This window comes from Blennius ocellaris, assembly GCF_963422515.1.
Source record: "Blennius ocellaris genome assembly, chromosome: 20".
Classification (NCBI taxonomy): Eukaryota; Metazoa; Chordata; class Actinopteri; order Blenniiformes; family Blenniidae; genus Blennius; species Blennius ocellaris.
Genome location: NC_137669.1, coordinates 20,930,839 through 20,951,808, shown reverse-complemented (window position 1 = coordinate 20,951,808; position 20,970 = coordinate 20,930,839). Strand labels below are relative to the sequence as shown.

General features: G+C 44.8%; 2 protein-coding genes across 2 annotated transcripts; one reads left to right on the top strand and one right to left on the bottom strand.

Moving 5' to 3' along the window:
• The first annotated feature begins 22 nt into the window (after window positions 1-22).
• Window positions 23-19,057, top strand: LOC308144679 (zinc finger MYM-type protein 4-like). The gene is made up of 37 exons (XM_080515859.1): window positions 23-129; window positions 474-527; window positions 1,084-1,701; window positions 1,917-1,996; window positions 2,077-2,202; window positions 2,397-2,557; window positions 2,693-2,843; window positions 2,931-3,128; window positions 3,208-3,367; window positions 4,049-4,110; window positions 4,209-4,405; window positions 5,330-5,492; window positions 5,579-5,782; window positions 9,039-9,189; window positions 9,589-9,659; window positions 9,730-9,816; window positions 9,914-10,116; window positions 10,194-10,368; window positions 10,491-10,685; window positions 11,454-11,604; window positions 11,684-11,799; window positions 11,892-12,035; window positions 12,553-12,703; window positions 12,790-12,962; window positions 13,137-13,272; window positions 13,869-13,973; window positions 14,051-14,107; window positions 14,270-14,313; window positions 14,429-14,546; window positions 14,722-14,828; window positions 15,148-15,450; window positions 15,527-15,677; window positions 16,355-16,503; window positions 16,926-17,040; window positions 17,177-17,422; window positions 17,528-17,648; window positions 18,499-19,057. Exons 1-37 carry the CDS (start codon window positions 69-71, stop codon window positions 18,662-18,664), a joined length of 5,670 nt encoding a protein of 1,889 aa, XP_080371985.1. The 5' UTR covers window positions 23-68; the 3' UTR covers window positions 18,665-19,057.
• A 633-nt stretch (window positions 19,058-19,690) lies between these two features.
• Window positions 19,691-20,322, bottom strand: LOC308144678 (C-type lectin domain family 4 member E-like; the record flags this gene model as incomplete). Its single annotated transcript, XM_080515858.1, has 3 exons — window positions 20,185-20,322; window positions 19,995-20,119; window positions 19,691-19,910 (listed from the first exon to the last, which is right to left on the bottom strand). The coding sequence occupies exons 2-3, from the start codon at window positions 20,087-20,089 to the stop codon at window positions 19,691-19,693; spliced, it is 315 nt and encodes a 104-aa protein (XP_080371984.1). The 5' UTR covers window positions 20,090-20,119; window positions 20,185-20,322.
• Between the last annotated feature and the right edge of the window lie 648 nt (window positions 20,323-20,970).

Sequence of the window (20,970 nt, the reverse complement as noted above, 5' to 3'; positions counted from 1 at the left end):
ACGCCGGGTTTTACCAGAAGCCCGAGGCGGCGGCGGACGTCGCGAAACTCTGCGAGCTCGTGTTGGCGATGAAGCGCGGCTCAATCCAGGGATTGGAAGGAAAATCACTGGAGGAAATTCAAATCCCAGGTACTGACCAGCTTCTGTACTTCAGTTTCTACCTTAGTGGCTGGTGGATTCTTTTCAAATACCATGAAAAACATTTATTTTTAGTGTCATGTTACACACTTTAATTTTAGTAGTCTGGTACATATTCACATCCCGAATCTGACATTTTTTTTGAGCCGTTGTTTTGAGGCTAATCATATTTTCTGAAGACCCCCATAAAATCAAAAGTTTTATTTATTTATTTATTTCCTATTGAAAAAATTATATATTTTTTAATACCTCTCTCGCTCTCATCTTTTGTCTTTCAACCTTTATTGTACTCTGAATTAAAAAAAAGTTTTTCCCTTTTAAATTGCCGTTTTAAGATGAGTTGCACGCAGCGGTGGAGACGGACGCTGCTGAGGAGGATGAAGAGAACGGTGAGCAACAAACTCGTGTTTTTCACAGAATAGTTCCAGGCTTCTCTTGATGGCACAGGATTGAATGGTTTGTAATGAAATTAGGACAGAATGAACTGAAATTACGTTTCCACAATGCAATCTGATCGTAGTCCTACACAGTGTCCAAGTACCTTACTGTGTAATTTTAATGTTTTAAATCTTAATTGTATTATACATCTTTCTTTATCTCTCAACTCCTTTCGTCTCATTCACTTTTTTTTCTTTTCTCTCCATTTCTCTCTCGTCTCTTGTTTTCTCTTTTCGCTTTCTCTTTAAATCCATGTAGAGTAGAGTAGAGAGCTTTATTCCTCCCCAGGGGGAAACACAAACTTACAACAGCTCAAGGTAAAAGGTGCAGAACTTATAAAACTAAGGAATTAAAATATGTCAACATACGTAAATATCTAAACAAGAGCAAAAAAGAGCACAAAAATAGTAGTATGTAAATATAAAAATAAAAGATAAATATAAAATAAAACAAACCAGTAAATGTCTCCCATTTCTCGCTGTCATTTGTCTTCCTCTCTCTCCAAAGTTAAAACAAGAAAAAGAAAGAGACGGAGCTCCCCTCTGAAGAGAAAACACAGTCGTACCGACACAAAGGACAAGAGGAAAGAAAGCCACAGGATTGACGTTAAAGAAGACGGCGAGAGCGCAGAGAAGAAGGTTCGTCCAGAAGACGATGGTCCTCCAGAAGACGATGGACCTCCAGAAGATGATGGTCCTCCAGAAGACGAGGATCCTCCAGAAGTCGATGGTCCTCCAGAAGACGATGGTCCTCCAGAAGACGAGGCTCCTCCAGAAGAAATGTCTGATCAGTTTGACGTCAATGCACTGGGACAAGAGCAGGTTTCCAGTAGCAAAAGGACCGAAACACACGTTTCCTTCAGTGACGACGACGTGGACATGGACGTGGACTTTGATTTGGACACGGACGACGACGTCGGACACGACGACGGTGGCGGGGATGCAGAGGACGTCTCGGCAGAGCTGGAGGACAGCGGTGAGACGACGAAGGAAGACGATCCCGCGGGGGACTTGAGCTCTCCCAAACACCCCGAGGACGTCGTGGACGAGGAGAACCACGTTGAGGAAGACGATTCAGTAGAAGAAGGCGATTGCATGGATGCAGACGGCGGCGACTCTCCTGCAGGTACAATTGAAACTGGTAGAAAAAGTTATTTCCTGTCCAGATTTCTGCTCTGAAGGTTTTTTTTCCTCACGATTTGTCAAAAATGTTTGGATGTAGTCGGTCGTGTTCATTCTTTATGAGGCTGCAAACAACTGCGAATGCTGATCTGGGCCTTCACTTCTTTGAACTGTGGGGTGAAATCTGTATTAAAAGAAAAGTTTTGGTTTTTTTCAAAGCCTCAGAAAAGAAAAATGACTTCACATCAGTTTTGAGACTAATGAAAGAGGCGAAGATCCTGATTCCAAAACTAGACATTGTGAGTATCCAACTCTTCGGACAATATATTGCAAATACCTTCGTCGACCTTGACGGCCTTATTTCCTTTTTATTCTTCAGGAGAGTTTGCACAATCGGCTTGGCGATTCCAAATCGTCTCCTCCTGCTCCAGAGGAGACTCTCTCGCCCCACAAAGACCAGGCTTCAACTCAAAATGCAGCGGCAGACGACCAGACGTGTGCAAAGGTGAGCGGATCCTTTTTCCCCACAAACAAGCAGAATCTTTTTTAACAAAGTTGGCCAGATGTCTCCCCCTGAAGTTGTTTTTGTAAGTTGTTTTTCAGGAATATTCATTTGAATCAGTGCAGCAAGACGTCACTGAGACGGCGATCTTAATCACGTGACTATTAAAACCCCGCCGTGTTCTCCCAACATGCCAGGCGGTGTGCATGAGCTGCTCCTTCTGCAAGAAGAGCATGACGATGGGCCAGACTGCTTTCCAGAAGAAGGGCTTCAAAGACGTCTTCTGCTCCAAGAACTGCCTGTTTGGGAGGTTCCCTCACAACAAACGGGCCTTTAAGACGTGTCACCACTGCCAGAAGTGAGTCAGATGATCAAAGAAGATCAGGAGATTGTCTTTTGAGTGACAGACCACATGTGAATCAACAATGTTTTGTATGTTGGCCTTTGTTCTCACGCGATAACTGTTTGTCCGTGGCGTCTGGCGTCCTGTCAGGGGGATAACCCAGCTTCTGGACCTCATCATGGCCGCTGTGGACAATAAAGGATCCATGAAGGACTTCTGCAGCCCGGCCTGTCTCTGTGCCTCCAAGTACAAGGACGTCTCCGTCCGGACAGCCTGCAGCCTGTGCGACAAGCCCTGCACCGTGAGGAAGAGCCGCCGGCAAGGCTTGTCGATTTCATGACCAACTCCGTTGGCCGAGCCGCCGCTCATCCGTCGCCGTCCTCCACAGGCCCCCCCCCGTGAGGTGACTTCAGAGGACACCGTCCACCGCTTCTGCAGCGACGCCTGCTTGGAGGATTTCGGCCGGGAGAGGTTCGGCGAGTGCGAGGAGTGCAGATCCGCCTGCCGGACCAAACCGCTCAGGCTGAAGTTTGAGGGCGGCACCAAAAGGATCTGCGGTGACGACTGTCTCCGGGACTTTACCGAGGTACAGGAAGTGTCCCTGCTGGGAGAGTCGCCTCCGTCCGGTCCTTGTTTTACGTCCTGGGTTAATGTTGCCCCTGCAGGGAGTCATGACGCATCACCAGTGCACCAACTGCGGCGCCTCTCAGCCGGTGTACCTGATGGAGGCCTCCAGAACCAGCAGCCACCAGGTGGAGCTGTTCTGCCATCGCAACTGCGCCATATCTTACCAGCTGCGACCGACTTGGCTTCCCTCACCGGAAGGTAACGGGTTTATCCGTCTCTTACCTCTGCTGCCACACAAGTTATCTTCATGAATCAACATCTGATGGCCTCACACACACACACACACACACACACACACACACACACATATATATTTATATTGTTTGATAAGGGTAAAGTATAAAGTGCAAAACTATTCTAGACATACAATTGTAAAAAAAGAAGAAATACGGCCAAAGGTTTATAACTATTCCATGAAAATTAAGGCTGAAATATTTTTTCCCGGTTCTACATTGTTTAGATTTTTCTGCTTGATTCACTTCATCGATTTCCAAACATGAATTTAGTGTTTATAAAACAAACAATAAAAAAAATATGTGATCACATGAAACGTTTGTGTTGCTTCTGATCTTGTTTATGGTGAGAGAGTTAATCCAGTGGGTTTATTTTTCCCCTTTAATGATGAGAAAAGTATTTTTTTTATTAAGTCTTTGTCAGGAAAATTAATATATTTGGTAACTTAAACAACTCTGTCTGTCACACACTCACAAGCAATTTTAGCTCGCCAATCAACTTCAAATGCATGATTTTGGCGAAATCCTTGTTGCAATATGTCGATTTTAATACAGTGGATTATAAACTCTTTTGTGTTCACAAAAGTTGAATAAGTGGCTGACATGTTGATTTTGCGGGTAAAATGTTCTGATTCTCTCACTCCAGGCAAGACGGCGCAGATTCACAAGAGGAATAATAGAGACGGTGCAACGGAACAAAAACAACCTGTGAGTTGATTTCCTGCAATAAATAGATTTTTATGGCTGAACTCATTAGTTCCTGTTCTGCCTTTTGATCTATTAGTGACAACATGTCGTTCCCACAGAAGAAGCCGGACTCTGCAGTGTCGCTCATCGTCGCACGGTCGCGTGTTGCTTGTTGCCAATGTAGAAAGAAGCTGCAGACAGGAGAGACTTTTTACCAGCCCAGAAACTCGACCGAGGTGTTTTGCTCCACTTCCTGTCTGTTTGAGAAGGACCCTGGCCTGAGGTCACATTTCAAGAAGTGCTACAACTGCCTTCAGTAAGTCCTCAGGTTTTACTCCTCATCTGTATTACTGTTTGCTTTGATTATCCATTTCACTAATTGCTTTGTATGTTTTGTTTCTTGTGCATTTTGTGATATTTAACTCTTGTGTGGCGTTCGGGGCAAAAAACGTCCACTAGGAGTCATTTTCTCCTCTTAATTTTTACCATAATTTTCACTGGATTATCTCAAATGGCATGATTTTTGCTGAGGAAGTTTACTTTTACATACAAGTTAAAAATTTGATTTCAAAATTGTCACTGTCAGCAAATTTTCTCCCTTTGGTGGCGCTTGTGGCCGTTTTCATCCACTAACTTTGACTGACTTTATCTTCTAAATTGGCATTTAAATGGTTAACTAAAAATATTTATATATATATAATTTTTGGTAGTTTTGATCAGGTTTTGATGAACAGATTTATGCAAAAAAATAAGAATTTGAAAATAATATTTATCTGATATATTTTTGCAGCTGCAAAGGATGAAAACAGCCACTAATGCCACTAAAGGAAATTTTTTGTTTTTTTTTGAGAATCTGATGCTGCACAAAAACTAAACACGCTTCAAAGCCAATTACATAATTAATCTTTGACATATCCAAGACATGTCTCTGATCATTTATTATATTGAAAATATATATAACATCCCAAAATCGGTGAACTCATCTTCTAAATTGACATTTAAATAGTTAATTAAAATGTATTATTCATTTATTTTTATGTTTGGTAGTTTTGATCAGGTTGTTGCCTGAGACTCAAAAAGGTTCCTCATCTAAATGCATCGTTTCCTATAGGATGATTTTTATACCTGAATTTGTGTGTCAGTGGTTTTTGAAGCACTTGTAAATTACAGACTTGTTATAGTAATTATAACACAACTGACTGCAGACCACTACAGTTTCTCCCTGGTCTCTTTTCGTCAGGGTGATAACGCGGCCGCACAGCATCATCCTGGCTGCTGTGGATGATTTGGGGACTAAAAAAGAGCTCTGCAGCAACACCTGCCTGGCGTCCGTCCAGACCAGGATGAACCTGGCGTCACGCCAGCCTCACTGGAGCTGCAGCATGTGTTCCAAACACACCCACGTGAGAAGCTCCCCGATCCCGCGACGACGGTCGGCACGTTATTTCAGACACGACGGGACGACCTGTGACGCCCGTCTCGTTTCCAGTGCAGGGTGACGCTGACGGTGAACGACAGGATCCACAGGTTCTGCAAGGACACCTGCGTCACCAGGTTCCACAAACTGCAGAACCTGCCGGAGCCCTGCTGCAGCGTCTGCGGCTCCTTCTGCAGCGACAGGAAACTCGTCGTGACGGCGGAGAAGGACGGTAAAGCCGTCTGCAGTGAAGAGTGTCTGTTCAGGTTCAAAGAGGTAAATCTCTGATTCTCCACGAGCAGTTAGTGAATTCAAATAGGTTGCATGAGCTGCATTTTGACCACCAGAACAGAACTTCTGCACTGGATTCAGACGCTAAATGGACTTTCAACTTAAAGTGGGACTCAAACAAATCTGCATTTTTAATCGCAATGCTTCCTTTGCTTTAAATAGTATTGAACATAATGAAGCGGAATTGTTGAAAGTTTAGTATGTGCTGAATCTTTGTCTTTGAACTTTTTATTTATCTTTTTTTCAACATAGAACACAATCTCAAACAAGATCAGTGATGCAAAACACAAACAAACAAACAAACAAATAAATTTAATTTAAGAAAAAAGAAAATTCCAATTACAGAAAAAGGAAAAAAAGGATAAAACATATTGCATATATTGTATATATTGCTGAAAAATGTGCATTATGATGCATGCGATACAGTTTAATTATAAAAGAATAGAATAGACATTTATTTACCCGACGTGTGGGGAAATTCACATGTTACAGTAGCAGCCATAAGATAAAAATATACAAAATAAACATGTAATATACCGTATTTTCCGCACTATAAGGCGCACCGGAGTATAAGGCGCGCCGCCGACTTCATTTTCCCCCGCAGAAGAAGAAGCGCGCGGTGCATGCTGGGATATAGGACTGCGCGAGGCGTGCCGTTTCATTTCCATGTGCGTGTTTATGTGAAGACCCCAAAATGGCTCCTATTAAGAGACACGCTTACGACGCAGAGTTTAAACTCAAGGCGATCAGTCACGCAGCAGAACACGGGAACAGAGCAACAGCGAGAGGATTCAACATTAACGAATCAATGGTGCGGAAGTGGAGGAAGCAACAAGATGACCTGCGGCAAGTAAAGAAGACCAGACAGAGCTTCCGAGGGAACACAGCGAGGTGGCTACAGTTGGAGGACAAACTCGAACAGTGGGTTGTTGAACAGAGAGCAGTAAGTAGAAGTGTCGGTACAACCACCATTCGAATGAAGGCAACGGCGCTAGCAAGCGAACTTAACATTAACGAATTTAAAGGCGGTACTTCTTGGTGCTTTCGGTTTATGAAAAGACGTTATCTCTCCACCCGCACACGAACTACTGTTTCACAGCAACCACCAAAAGACTACCAAGAAAAGCTGGCCACTTCCCGCGCATATTGCAAAAACAAGATTACCGAGAAAAAGATCCGGCCAGAGCACATCGTCAACATGGACGAGGTCCCGCTCGCCTTTGATGTTGCTGTGGATAAAACGGGAGCACGTGCGGTAAACGTTCACACCACCGGGGTTGAGAAGTCGTCCTTCACTGTGGTTCTCGCGTGCCAGGCTAATGGCCAGAAACTTCCACCCATGGTTATTTTCAAGAGGAAGACCTTGCCAAAAGAAAACTTTCCCGCCGGCGTCGTCGTCAAAGCGAACTCGGAGGGACGGATGGATGAAGAAAAGATGAGCGAGTGGTTGAGAGAAATTTACGTGAAGAGACCGGGTGGCTTTTTTCACACCGCTCCGTCCCTACTGATCTACGACTCCACGCGCTCCCACATCACCGATGGCGTCAAAAGACAAGTGGAGCACACTAATTCAACACTAGCCGACATTTCGGGCGGATTGACAAAAGAACTCCAGCCGCTAGATGTTGGTGTCACCAGGGCATTCAAAGCTGGACTGCGAACTGCGTGGGAGCAGTGGACGACGGAAGGCGAAGACACGTTCACCAAGACGGGGAGACGGCGCCGGACGACATACGCCACCATCTGCCAGTGGGTCGTAAATGCCTGGGCTGATGTATCAGTCTCAACTGTGGTCCGAGCTTTCAGGAAGGCAGGAGTTGTCCCTGAGCTGCTGGACAACAGCAGCGACACTGACTCGCTCAATGACGACTTCGACGAGACGGAGCCGGGCATGTTGGATGCCGAATCCGCGGGAGTTGTCAGAACGCTGGTTTGTAATCTATTAATGAAGTTTGACTGGCTGTTAGGTGAAAGACCTGAACGAATGAGAGAAAAGAGACAAGCCCAGTATCGAGAGCAATAATGGTCAAAACAATCAAGATTCTTGCGCAAGGGCCAGAGAGTGACGTCACCTCACAGCTCGTTCTTCCCTCTGCTGCCCGCTTTTATTCCCGACGTTGAAGTAGGCGGTTACATTCTTATTCCATGATACAACTAAACAAGGTTAACACTGGTGTATGTGTGTGTGTGTAAGTACATTTCTATGTGAGCTGAGACGGTAGAAGCGCTATAAGATAAGATATTCCTCCGGCCCGAAGGCCAGAGACCTTGAAGACGTCTCAGAGCGGCGCCGTTAAAATATCTTCTCAAAAGTACAAGGTACAATGGCTCGTGGCCTGGCAGGCGTAAAGCAGCGAACAACACAAACATGCATGAATCAACGATAACTTGCAAAATGTTAATTCCCATTATGCCAAGTATAAAGTACAAATTTACTTATCACTGACCTATCTGACTGTTTTGTTGACATTCCCTTTAGTGCAGATCCATCTAATGGATGCATAACGTAACCCCAGCCTCGACTGTAGCGTCTATTCTATGCGCCTTATATATGAACAAAGTTTTAAAATAGGCCATTCATTGAAGGTGCGCCTTATAATCCGGTGCTCCTTATAGTGCGGAAAATACAGTACATATTAAAATGGTATGGTAGAGAGGTAAGTGCAATAAATAACAAAAAATTGACCGGGGGTTTAAAATACAACATTGAAAAAGGAAAAAGTGACATTATTGATTGAAGATAAACTGTAGTGAAGTTATTGTTGGCAGATGGGATGTCGGACCTGCGGTAGTGTTTATAAAGAGAAACAAACATAATAAACAAATGAGAATAAATAACTAAATCAATGACTATTAGCAGAAATAGGAAGTGAAGCTATTTTTCAGTTCATAGCAGTGACATGTAGCCGACTTCTTTCCCTTTAAACCCACAATAAAGAAAAAAAAGATCCAGAATCAAACAAAATCAATAAAAGTACAGGAATGAAGACACGATCTTTAGATTTCCGTCGTTAGCAGTTTATTGATGTGTTCTGTTTCAACTCCACTTAGTCTTTCATTACTGTTACTAGTGAAAGATTTAGACTTTTCCCAACTGTGGCCCTGCAGTGTGTTTCCTCTTTCTTTCCAAGTCACTGAAGTGCAAACGAGTTGACAGAGAAACACCCTCTTTTAAAAAGGAAGGTTGTCAAAACCAGCAGGATGTTTCAACAATGAGACGGTTCTCGCGTTGTTCCTTCAGAAAGCTGAAGCTCTGCAGCTGTGCCACATGTGCCAGACGCCTCAGCGGCTGTCGGACATGGTGGAGCAGGAAAGCGACGAGGGCAGGCTGGAGTTCTTCTGCAGCAGCAGGTGTCTGATGGTGTACCGATCCCACTGCTCAACTGCACCCGGTACGGACTTGTTTTGTTTTTTTAATTTTTAATCGGGGAACAAGTGGCTTCACGGTGTCACTGGTGGGACTCAGCGGGGGGTCCAGGCCTGCTGGCCCTGGGACCTGGGGGGGGGGGGGGGGTCGTTATCACCGTATCAATGCTGGGAATGTCAGGAGGATAGCAGTTTAAAGTGTTTTACTTTTTGATTAATACTGTGGATCATTTTGAGAAAAAGTTAGTGAGAGAATCACATTTAGTGCTTTTTAAAAAAAAAAACTGCTGTCAAATATCAGAATTGGGTAAATATTGTCCCAAACCGTATGTAAAAGACATGATAAACTTGATCGGCGTCTGGATATAAAGAATTTGTTTTGAATGTATGGATTTCAGTCACTTTGACCACGTTTTGTTTTACAGAAACTGAAAGCATCTCGTCTGAAGAGAGCGACGTTAAAGACGTTAAGCCTCCTCTGCTGAGTTTGGACAGTGTGAGTCTTCATTGTCACGAGATGTTTCTGCTCAAACGGCTTTCTGTGATAACTGTGACTCCTCTTCCAGATTAAAGAGGAGCCCATCGATGATGACGGTTACAGGCAGAGTCCTCGGGACAGTGAGACTCCAGACATCAAGGATGAGTCGTGTTTGGTAAAGGAGAATACATGGAGCCACTAAACCAGCAGGTCGCAGCACAATGAGGCAAACGAATCCCGTCACACTCTCTTCACTCCTCTGCTTTTAAAAGGAGGAGGTGAAGATCGGCTCCGGCTTCCCCTCGGCGGAGGAGCCGACTCCCACCGACGCCTCTGAATCCTGCTGCGCCTGTAAAAAGGCCCTGATGGACGGAGAGACGATTTACCAGAGGAAAGGCCTCCCAGACACGTTCTGCTCCACAGCCTGCCTTTCCCATTTCCACCAGAGGAAGCAGACGTGTTCCTTCTGCCTTCAGTGAGTCTTTCTATTCATTTTAACCACTTTTAATGGCCTGAGCCGACTTCCAGGTTAATGTTGTTCCTGGTCCTCAGGGCGCTGCCGGAGTCTCGGGACGGTCGCCACAGCTCGGTGGACGAAGACGGGACGCAGAAGGATTTCTGCAGCCGGACCTGCCTGTCCTCTTTCAACTGCAAGACCGTCGCGTCCGTCGAGACGCTGGACGAGACGTTCAAGTCGCAGTGCAGCATCTGCTGCAGATATTGCATCGTAAGAGACGAGACGGATTTCAAAAACATCCAGTCGTCTTTCCTCGTCGGTTTTTTGACTCGACTTAAATGAGGAATTGGGTCCCTGAAAGGTGTGTGTCTGTCCCCCCCCCCCCCCCGCAGAGCAAACACGAGATCGTGCTGAAGAAGATTGTTTACAAGGTGTGCAGTGATCCTTGTTATCTTCGCTTCTGCGCCATAAACAACATGTCGATCTGTGAGCTCTGCCGGCGCTGCTGCGAAACGCCGCTCGTCCTGAAGACGGAGAACGACAGAAAGACTCTCTGCAGTGAAGACTGCGTGTCTCAGTTCAAGCAGGTAAGACGGCAGAAACTTAAAAAAAAAAAAAAAAGATTTTAAGAGCGTAGTCTGTTTTACTTTTTCATTCCAATTTTGCAATTTAATTTATTAACCAGCTATTATTAAAATGAACATTTATTGAACTGAAATGGAAAGATTTCAAACGGCCATTTTTCACATCTATGATAAAATACCAGACTATTAGATGAGAAAAATAGCTTTGAATCAGAAATGTCTATATTGATAAACGACAAATATATTTGTTCAGGATTTCAGTCAGTTTGAGGATCAAGACATTATTTCTATGCTATTATCTCTATATACACGATGTCTAATGCATCCATACTGTTGTATTGATTATCTGTTGTTAAAACATTTGCGTGTTAAAGCAGCAGCATGACGTCTCTGTTTACAACATATTGACACAGAAAATCTGTAATAATAGTTCAGAATTTAATTATTTCGCATAGAAATGTAATCAGACAAAATAAAAAGATACAATAGCCATTTAAAGTTTAAAGACACAATGAAAAAGGAGTCATTTATGATTAAAATAACAAACTGAGCTTAATCAATCACATTCTGCTTCGTTATTTGATCTGATTTATTATTATATTAATGCTGCTTCACTTTTATTTGCTCTACAATACCAGTTGGCATATAATGTGTTTTGTTTTTTTTAACCCTGATAAAAGCAAGGTGATAAAAGTTTCTGATTTGGGTCGAGTTGGGGACGGCGCTCCTCTTACTTACTCTTACTTTTTTTTTTTTTTAATTAACATGCAGAAAATCCAGACGCCGCAGCAGTGCGCCATGTGTCGCACCTCCGTTCCGATATCGGACATGTATGAGAACCGACTCGGTGACAACGTCATCGAGCTCTTCTGCACCAAAGGCTGCGTGACGGCGTCCAAGATCCAGGCTGTCAGTGCGTCAGGTACCAAGACGGTTAAACATTCTCCCGCCGTACCGCTGAATATCGTCAAGTTGAACCACCTCCACCCCCGTCTGCACAGGCGCCGCCTTAAACTGTGACAAATGCGGCCGGACCTCGGTACCAGCCTGTCACCTGGCCATGGCCGACGCCACCATCAGGAACTTCTGCAGTCTCACTTGTGCCGTGGCTTTCAAGGTAACGCGTCAACCTGCGTGGGGCCAGAACGGCAAAATGAGATTCCATAGTCCTCGGTAATGTGTGGATTTATTTATTTATTTATTTTGCAGAAAACCCAGAAAGATAACACTTCAGCGACAAACTCGACGGAAGCGTCGAGCCAAACTGAGGATTCCCTCAAACCGGCAGAGAAACTGCTGTGTGCTCAGTGTCGACGCGTCATAAAAACTTTACCCAAAGTCATCTACACCAAGGTGCAGAGGATTGTTTTTCTTTTCAGGAACAAAGACTCTCTGGACAGGAACTGCATTTGGGGGGGAAAAAATCAAAACTCCAAGTTAAATGTCAATTCAATTTGTAGGATAAACTAAACCCACAAATGTATTAAGTTCATTTGGAGGTGGTGCCAGCATATTACAATAATAGACGTGAAAAGAGCTTAGACTGGTAAATATAATTGCAAAAGGAGATATGGACCAAAAACAACAGTTAATGAATGCATAATATAGTGTTTAATTCTCAGTTACTTTGATAAGTACTGAGTGTAGCTCATAGGTAGAGGATGCTTCATGATAAGAAGCGCATTGGTGAATTACTCCAGTCAACTTGAGTTCATTCAACATTATAGCTCATTTGCCAGTTGTTGTTTATTTAACCTCTAAAGTTTGAGCCGATCGACGGGCAGCAGATATTCCTGCAACTCGGGAGGCTCGATTTGTTTGTGCCGTCGTGGATCAAACGACCAACAAACTCCCTTTTCTCTGTCTGCAGGAAAAGCTGATTTTTGTGTGCAGCACGATCTGCTGTCAAGACTTTCAGAGGCTCAACGTCATCAGGGGCCAATGTGAACACTGTAAGAGCGAGCGGATCATAAAGGACGTGAAGAAGGTGGACGGCCGGCGCCTCTTCTTCTGCAGCGACGGTCAGGACGCGTCTTTTAACGGGGGGGGGGGTCTCGTGTGCCGACGGGAAACACTTCCTGGAAACCTGTGTGGTCTCTGTTCCCAGGATGTGAGGGGCTGAGTCTCCTCCAGCTGGAGAAGAAGTCCGGTCAGCGCCTGGCCTCCTGCTCTTACTGCCTCTCGCGCTTCACGACTCGGCGGCCGGCAGACGACGGCGGCGCAGAGGACGAGTTCTGCTGTGAAGACTGTCGCTCCAAATACAAACTGTCTCTCGGTCACGTGAGTGCGGAGATTTCAAATTAAAAGCATCAAACTGCCAGGAGAAGTTTGGCTCCTGAGGATTCCAACGACTCGCGTTGATATCTTACCGTGTGAAAAGCACGAGGAATTCAGGAGGAAACGACTCGCTGACGTAATGAATGAAGATCGACTCTTTGTCACTTCTGTTCCCAGATGGCAAAGTGTGACTCTTGCGGTCGCCAGGGGAAGCTGAAGCAGAGTCTGGCTTTGCTCGGAGAAGTCAAACGCTTCTGTGACCTCAAGTGCCTCCTGCGCTCTTGTTATGAAGTGTCCCAGGAGAGGATTCCAGGTACCTTTAGGCTCATCTAAACACCTGACGATGCTTCATTTGCCTGATTCTCATTGAGCCCTGAGGCCCTATGGGTCCCAGATCCTCGTTCTTCTAGTCTTTACTGCCAGCAAAACCAATCCCGCCATATTCCAGATCTATATTTAGATATATATCTAGATTTATATATATATATCTGAAGGTTAAATCAAAAACGGCTCAAGCCTCAAATCCGTAAGACTTGACTTTGCACGAGACAGAAATCTTTGTATTTGACCTACTTTTCGGGGGAAATCTCTCACAAATGACAGTGTTTGACCATAAACTAAGGGTTTATTCCTTAATTTTTCAACTGAAGTCAAAGTCCCTTTGTTGAAATAATTCATTTATTTCAATATTCAACGGCAGAAGTATTTGTCCGCTCCAGCCTCTCAAGCAAACCAGACCCTGATAAATGTTCCTACTCGTCTGAAGCACAACAGCACCACCTTGTGGCCCAAACAGGACGCAACGCCAGAACGTGTCAATGACGTTGAGAACTGTTTCCTTTTGCTTTACATCAAGTTTGTGATTTGACTGATCGCCTCTGTGACTCTTCTGCTCGTCTGAACCTTCAGACCTCGTCCCGCCTCCGGAACCTTCTCCTGTCATCACGAGTGTCGTTTCCCTCGCTGAGGCGCTGGTCCGCCGAGCAAAATCCTCTTCAGCCTCGATACAGCATGGTACACACACACACACACACACACGCGCGCGCACACTTTGCAGACCATTAACTTAATTTTATTTAACTCCTCTTCAGCGACAACTGAAGCTTCACCTGTCGTCAACAATGTTGCGTCAGAGTCTGCAGAACAAGGTATGAAACACACACACACACACACACACACACACACTAAACTCCAACCAGCTGAACCACATTATTAACTTCCGTTTTTTTTCCCCAAAACCTCAGGTCTTGTTATGTTGAATGAAAACATGCAGGACTGATTATTACTGAAGCTTCATTTTCTGATTCCAGACCAAAGTTCTGTCTTCGACATCGAAGCCGAGGTCGTCGGACATGTAAGTCGACCGCCGCCGTCAGATCCCGTCCAGTGTTTGGCTTGTTGATGCCAGCTGGACGAAGCGCCGTCATTCTGTTTCTTGATGGACTTTCCGCCGTGGTCACTGTTTCCAGGCATGCACTCAAACTGTCCGAAAGGAAGTGAAGAATAAATCCATGCTCTGCACTCCACTGGTCCACAACAAGGGCGTCTCCTGCACAGTACAGACGGTGGAAACAGAAGCACAGACAGGTATCGTTCAACTTAAGACATTTAAAACAAAAAAATTATCGATTTGTCTTCAGGTGATATTTTATTGTTTTGCACGAACTCAGAATGTGAAAAGGTTTACTCTTGATTGTCTTTTATTTATTTATTTATGTATTTATTTGATTCGATTCGATTTGATTTCTACATCTGTTTAAAGACAAAGTTGAGCCGAGCGTCGTGGTCCTGCCCGTCCCCGTGTTCGTCCCTCTGCCTATGAACATGTACACCCAGTTCACTCCCACACCAGTGGCCCTGCCGATACCGGTACGTTCAACACAAACAGTTTTTTTTATTTGTTTCTACTCCTGAACTGGTAACAATCTTATAGTCTTGACATCTACCTCTGTTTCTTTCTCTCCATCTACTTGAATTTTACTTTTATATTTGGGCTTACATATATTTTTTCTGAAATTATCTAAAAAAAGTAAATTATTTCTTCATAATCTAGCAGGAAGTACTTCAAAACTTGAAACAAAGCTTGGTTTTGTGCGACCAGATACAAGTGTACGTCGCGTCACGCTGATGGAAACCGAGGATTCTGTGGAGCAGAATATTAAAGTGTCTTTTCCAAACATGTGTCCAGCTGCCCGTCCCCATCTTCCTCCCCGCGGCGGAAGAAAAGAGCAAAATGCTGAACGGCAACCGAAGCGTCGGGACGGAGACAGAGGGTGGAGAGGACGGCGGGACGGAGACGGAGGCTGGAGAGGAAGACGGGACGGAGACGGAGGCGGAGGCTGGAGAGGACGGCGGGACGGAGATGGAGGGTGAGAATAAAAAAACTTCTCCACCCGGGCGCCTCCCGTCCAGCCCCCCGGAGGGGAGGAAGGACGTCCGTCGTCCAGGAGGACCTCCATCACTCCTGTTTCACAAAGTCCACCGGAAGAAGGTATAAAACCCGGCAATGCAGGAAGAAGTACCGTCGTGTTTCTGTGCTGCATTTTGGACTTTTCATGCCGCTGCAGGGTTCTGAGCCGCGGCGGACGTCTTCAGAGGACGCCGGCGTGAGACTCGTCTCCACGACGACACACAAGCTGCAGACCCAGTGGGGAGTCGACGCCTGGAAGACGTGGATCCAGTGGAGAGAATCTCAGGCCAGCTTATTACCACTTCCCAGTATGTTGGGGTTTTTTGGTTGTTTTCCTCTTTTTGATTTGATCTTTTTTTCTAAATTCCTAAATTTCTTGTTTGCCAGCCTTCGGAACAGTCAAATAAAATGGAAAGTGCCTTTAATCAAAAAAATTATGCTTGCAGAACTGATATACAAAAAACTGTTACTCTTCCTCCTCTCGCTCAGTTTAATTTTAATTAATCATTTCAGTCAGTAAATTTGTGAAAACTCTTCTTTTTTCCCTTAAATGACAGTTTGACGTTGTCGTCTCGTCTGTATTTCTATGGAGTGTTTCAACTCTTACTGTTCAGTTATAAATAAATATGTGCCTGAGCTCACCTGCGGTATAAATTTTTAAATCGTCCATTTCCGTCACGTGTGCGTCGAGGTGGGAGATTGTTGATGTTAAATTAAACTGCAGGATGAAGATGAGCGTCACTGTTCAACATTTAAATCAATAGGTAAATGGTGAAAATAGAATTTATTTATAAACAAAGACAAACATAGTTTTTTTTTTTTTTGCTTTTTAAGTTTTTACCCAAATCAAGCAGACACTTAATGAGCACATTAATTTACCTTTTGCCTAATGTAGGTTTTTGCACTAGAAAAAGAGATTGCAAGGAGAAAATAGATGAAAACACGAAGGCACTAAAAATGTTGTCGTCTCTCTTCCTGTCATCAGAGGCCGTGAGGCTGAAGGAGGAGCTCCTTCGCTGCTCCGCTGAAGAACTGAGTCACGGCCTCTGCTGCTTCGTCAACGAGGTGAAACAAGCCAGCGGGGAGCCGCACGGGCCAGACGGCCTGTTCTACCTCTGCCTCTGCATCCAGCAGGCAAGACACACACACACACACACACGACCCAGTATAGTTATTACACAACTATGAATCCAGTTATGTGACGGAAAGTTGTCGAACATGAAATGTCATCACAGTCTTAGCAGACGGTATCAAAGTCTGGATAAATGTTGTTTAATATTATTATTCTAGCTGAAGTCCAAACGTCTTGCTTGGTCTTTCACTCAAATTTGAAGCCGATCTAGAAAATTTTGATCCAATTCCTCACATAATGCAGACGAAACTAAACAACGACTGAAGTCTCCAGACACCCGTGAATTTTTATTTTCGGTCTTTAATCAGTTTTTTTTTGCCTTTTTGTTCAAGTTGAGTTTTTAATGGCGGGAAATTGAAGAAGCGCTTTAACACACCGCGGACGACGAAGATGTTGTCCTGACTGGTTTTCTGTTTCTTTGCAGTATCTGTTTGACAATAATCGCACGGAGAACATATTCAGTGACGTGATGTACAGCAGGTTCTCCTCCGAGCTCGCCAAGATCATGAAATACTCCAAACCCTCGCTCACGGGCAGCGGTGAGTTCGCCATCACCTTGGGGGGGGGAGGGGGGGGACTAAAAGCTACTCCACTCAATGGATTAAGAGATTGTGAGACGTTTTTTTTCTGTTCCTCATCTAAATATGACCTTCAACCTCAAACCCTCCTCTGCAGGCCACGCCCCCTCCTGCGTGGACGAGGACTTCCTGTGGGAGTGTAAACAGCTGGGCGCCTTCTCCCCCGTCGTCCTCCTCAACACTCTGCTCTTCTTCTCCTCCAAACACCTGGGCTTCACCTCGGTGGAGCAGCACCGCCGGCTGTCCTTCACACGGATCAGGAGCTTCAGGAGGACCAAGGGCAGCAGCGTCACCACCTTCCTGCGCTTCTACTTCCCCAACACGAGGAGCGAGGCACAACCTGGTACCGACGGCGTCGACTTTCAAAAGACGAGACGCTTTTTTTTTCTCCCACCGACGTGTCCGTGTTATAAAACGGTGTTATTTTATTTGTGTTCTTGCGATGCAGACGGCGTCGCTGCCAAGAAACGTAAGAAAACCGAGGAGCCGGATTGTGTGGAGATGACGGAGAACGCTGACAACCCACTTCGCTGTCCAGTCCGACTCTACAAGTTCTACGTCTCCAAGTGGTGCGTGTCTTTATTTCTCACTGCTCGCTCTTTATGCCGCGTTATTCCTCTGTTTGGAAACGTGACGCCAGATTATCCACAAGCCAACCTCCCCTTACCTGACAGCACCGTAAACTTTATTAATAATAATAACAATAGTATATGTTGTTTTAAAAATACTCAAATAATATTTACATTCACATAAAATCGGTAACCAGTGAAATAGACCAGTGTTTTTCAACCACTGTGCCGCGGCACACTGGTGTTTCCGCGAGATCTAGTCAGGTGTGCCAGGGGAAATTATCCAATTTCAAATTTTTTCTAAAAAAAACATTTGTTGTGTTGCAGAGTATTCATGTATAAATACTCTTCGCCAATAGATGGCAGCACAGAACTTTGCCGGTGAAATGTAAAGTGACAGACGTCAGTGTGGTTCACCTCCACCTCCTGCTACCATCTTGTATCAAAGTACTGTGTCAGTGACAGTGATGGAGAAGTTTTTGAAAAGGAAGAATGTGAACCAGGATCTCAGCTCTTCATCCATCAGGTCCAGGTTTCACACTGAAGGAGTCACTATTTAAAAAAGAAATTGGGAAATACTTTTTTTCTGTATTTATTTGATTCCTGTTGATAAAACGTTGATGAGAAAGACTTTATATTGTTAATAGAGGCTACAGAGTTTCACATTTTAACATTTTCGGGTGGTGGTGGTGTGCCTCCAAATGTTTCCGAACAAAAAAGTGTGCCTTGGTTGAAAAACACTGAAATAGAGTGACGTCATAAAAGCAAAACTCGCTCGTCATTTCCATAAAAGGCTCCAGTGAGAGGCTCTTATTGTGTAATTGCAGCGTTTCCTCTCTTCCTCCGTCAGTTGTCACTCCGTGCGGCAGCGCAGCGACCTCTTCTACCTCCGCCCGGACCACGGCTGCGTTCCCAGCAGCCCCCTGTGGTTCTCGCCGACCCCGCTGGATGACGCCACCATGGAGGCCATGCTGGTGCGAGTCCTGGCCGTGAGAGGAGTGCAGGAGAAGGACTGAGGAAGAGGAGCGTTTTACATGTGACGAAGCACATGTCAGCCCCACACTGACGTGTGCTGCTGCTTCTTCTTCCAGGAGTCCAGAGGAACTGGTGAAGCTGCTCCATGTAAACAAGTTTACAAACAAGCTGATTTCTTATCTTTTAACTCTAATTATGACTTCCTGTTATTCAGAGCCTGCCGCTGGTGTTTGGAAGAGTTTAATACCTTTTTAAGAAAAAGAAAGTTTCAATCATGCTGTGTTTAGTTTTTTTTATATATATTTTTGTTCCCTTTGTTTTTCCACAAGTTATGATAGATGCTTCAGTTCATCCGTCTTGTTTGCTTTGTTTCTTATTGGAGTCATTTGGTTGCTGCTACTTGGAAGTTCTGGTTTATTTTGCAATAAATCACAGTAAATACATTGAGCGTCACCTTGAAGTGGTGGAAACGGGGTTTGATCCTGGTTGTGGAGCAGCACAACAACATGAAGAGCGCGTTCCCTCGACTGCAGGCCCTTGAGCAAGGCAACATTTAAATGTATATTTTATTCACAAGACTTAAGTTACAAGAACTACTGAACTTTAACTGAACTACTGCAGAACCCCTGGTGGCGTTGAGGGACTCGTCACTGGGCTGAACACAGGCTTGATGAAGACGTCATCATTACATTCAGGTGTGCTGAAGCAGGGAGACGTGGACAAGGTGCAGGACGCCGGCCCTCCAGGACCACAGGTCAACATCCCGAGTCAGCAGAATTCATTCATTAAGCCAAAGAGGACATGAAATGACGAAAAGTCCAGGATGAGGAGAAGATGGGAATTTATTTGAATCCTGTCTGCTGCACCGGGGTGACGTCCCCCCGGCGCTCAGCCTCGTCCGTCCTCCTGCGTTGGAGTGAAATGCGTCGTGAGCTCCACTGACTTTGTTCCTCTTCTCACCATCTCAAGAAAACAGAAATCACAGACATGCAAACGTCCACCCGGGAAGCCCCTGACCTCCGTGACCTCCGGTCACTGCGAGGCCGAGCAGCACCACACTCTGTGTCCTACACTTTAGGTTCGGACACGCACACATTTCGAAACACTCCGTCTGTCGCGGGTTTCTCACAAATGAATTTGTGCGGCACTTTGCATGACATGTCAAACCAACACTTCAGTTCGGGAGCTCCATTTTTTTCCCCCATCCTCGCGCAGTCTTCTCCTTCTTTGTCTTGGCCGTCTGGCCCCTTCCAGTTGTCCGGCTCCTTGCCGCTCCAATAGGTCAAGCTGGAAGATGAAAGGAGCAGGATCGGTAAAGGTTGGTTGTTTTGATCGTGGATTTAGAACCCAAACGTTTCCCCGCAGTCGGACCTCGGGTCCAGTGGCGAGCCGTCAACCCACAGCCAGGCGTCCTCCTTCACCACGTCCGTCAGTCCGATCCAGAACTTGTCCTCGGGCTTGTCCATTTTGTCTCTCAGGGTTTTCTCCAAAAAAGTCTACGCAGGAGTTGATTGTCATTGCTCAGTTTGAGGCGAAACACAAGAATATGCTAGTTTCATACCTGCTCGGGGGCGCCGTCGATCTTCACCAGATCTCCTGAGTCACTTTGGCACCGCTTCCTGCTCTCGGTCCAGTTTGATTTTCGGGTGGAAAAGAAATAACACGTCCCTCCATTTTCCTTCCAACCGGTCTCACATTGATGACATTTCTGGTCTTCGATGTACAGAAACAGAAATAGTGTTTGTGACACATCAATTTGTCATGTAATCAACATGAGAGGATGAAAAGCAGAAGCTTACTCGGTGTTGCCGTGGTAGGTTTTGGGCATGTTGGGATCACGGTGCTGGACGGTTTCTGTTTCAGTCTCTCTGTCAGTAAAAAAGACAAAGATTGAGTTTTTTTTTTTTTTTTTTTTTTTACCATTTTAGCAACTATAGTTCTGAGAATAACGCAACTAAAGAAAATAGGTTTTGCTCCCGTTTCAAAATGTCAAAACTAAAGCGAGGTAAAATGTCGACAGTATTCTGAACCATTAGTGAGCAAATTGAACTTAATCCAGCATTTCACTATTATGCGTTTACCTGTGAGGTTCTTTATGTCTCTTTCCGAACTCTTTCTGAGACTTTCCAGCGTTTCCTTGGTCGCCATGTTATCGAACACTGATTCACAGAATGAAAACAAATCAGTTAACTTTTTCTAATTTTTCACAAAGCAGCTTTCAAAATGTGAACTCGGTAAAAAAAAAAAAATAATTTCTTAATCACTCTATAAAATATTAATTATTCTTTTAACTTTTGGAGATGAACCAAAGCACATTTTTCAGACATGACAAATAAGGTGTGATGAA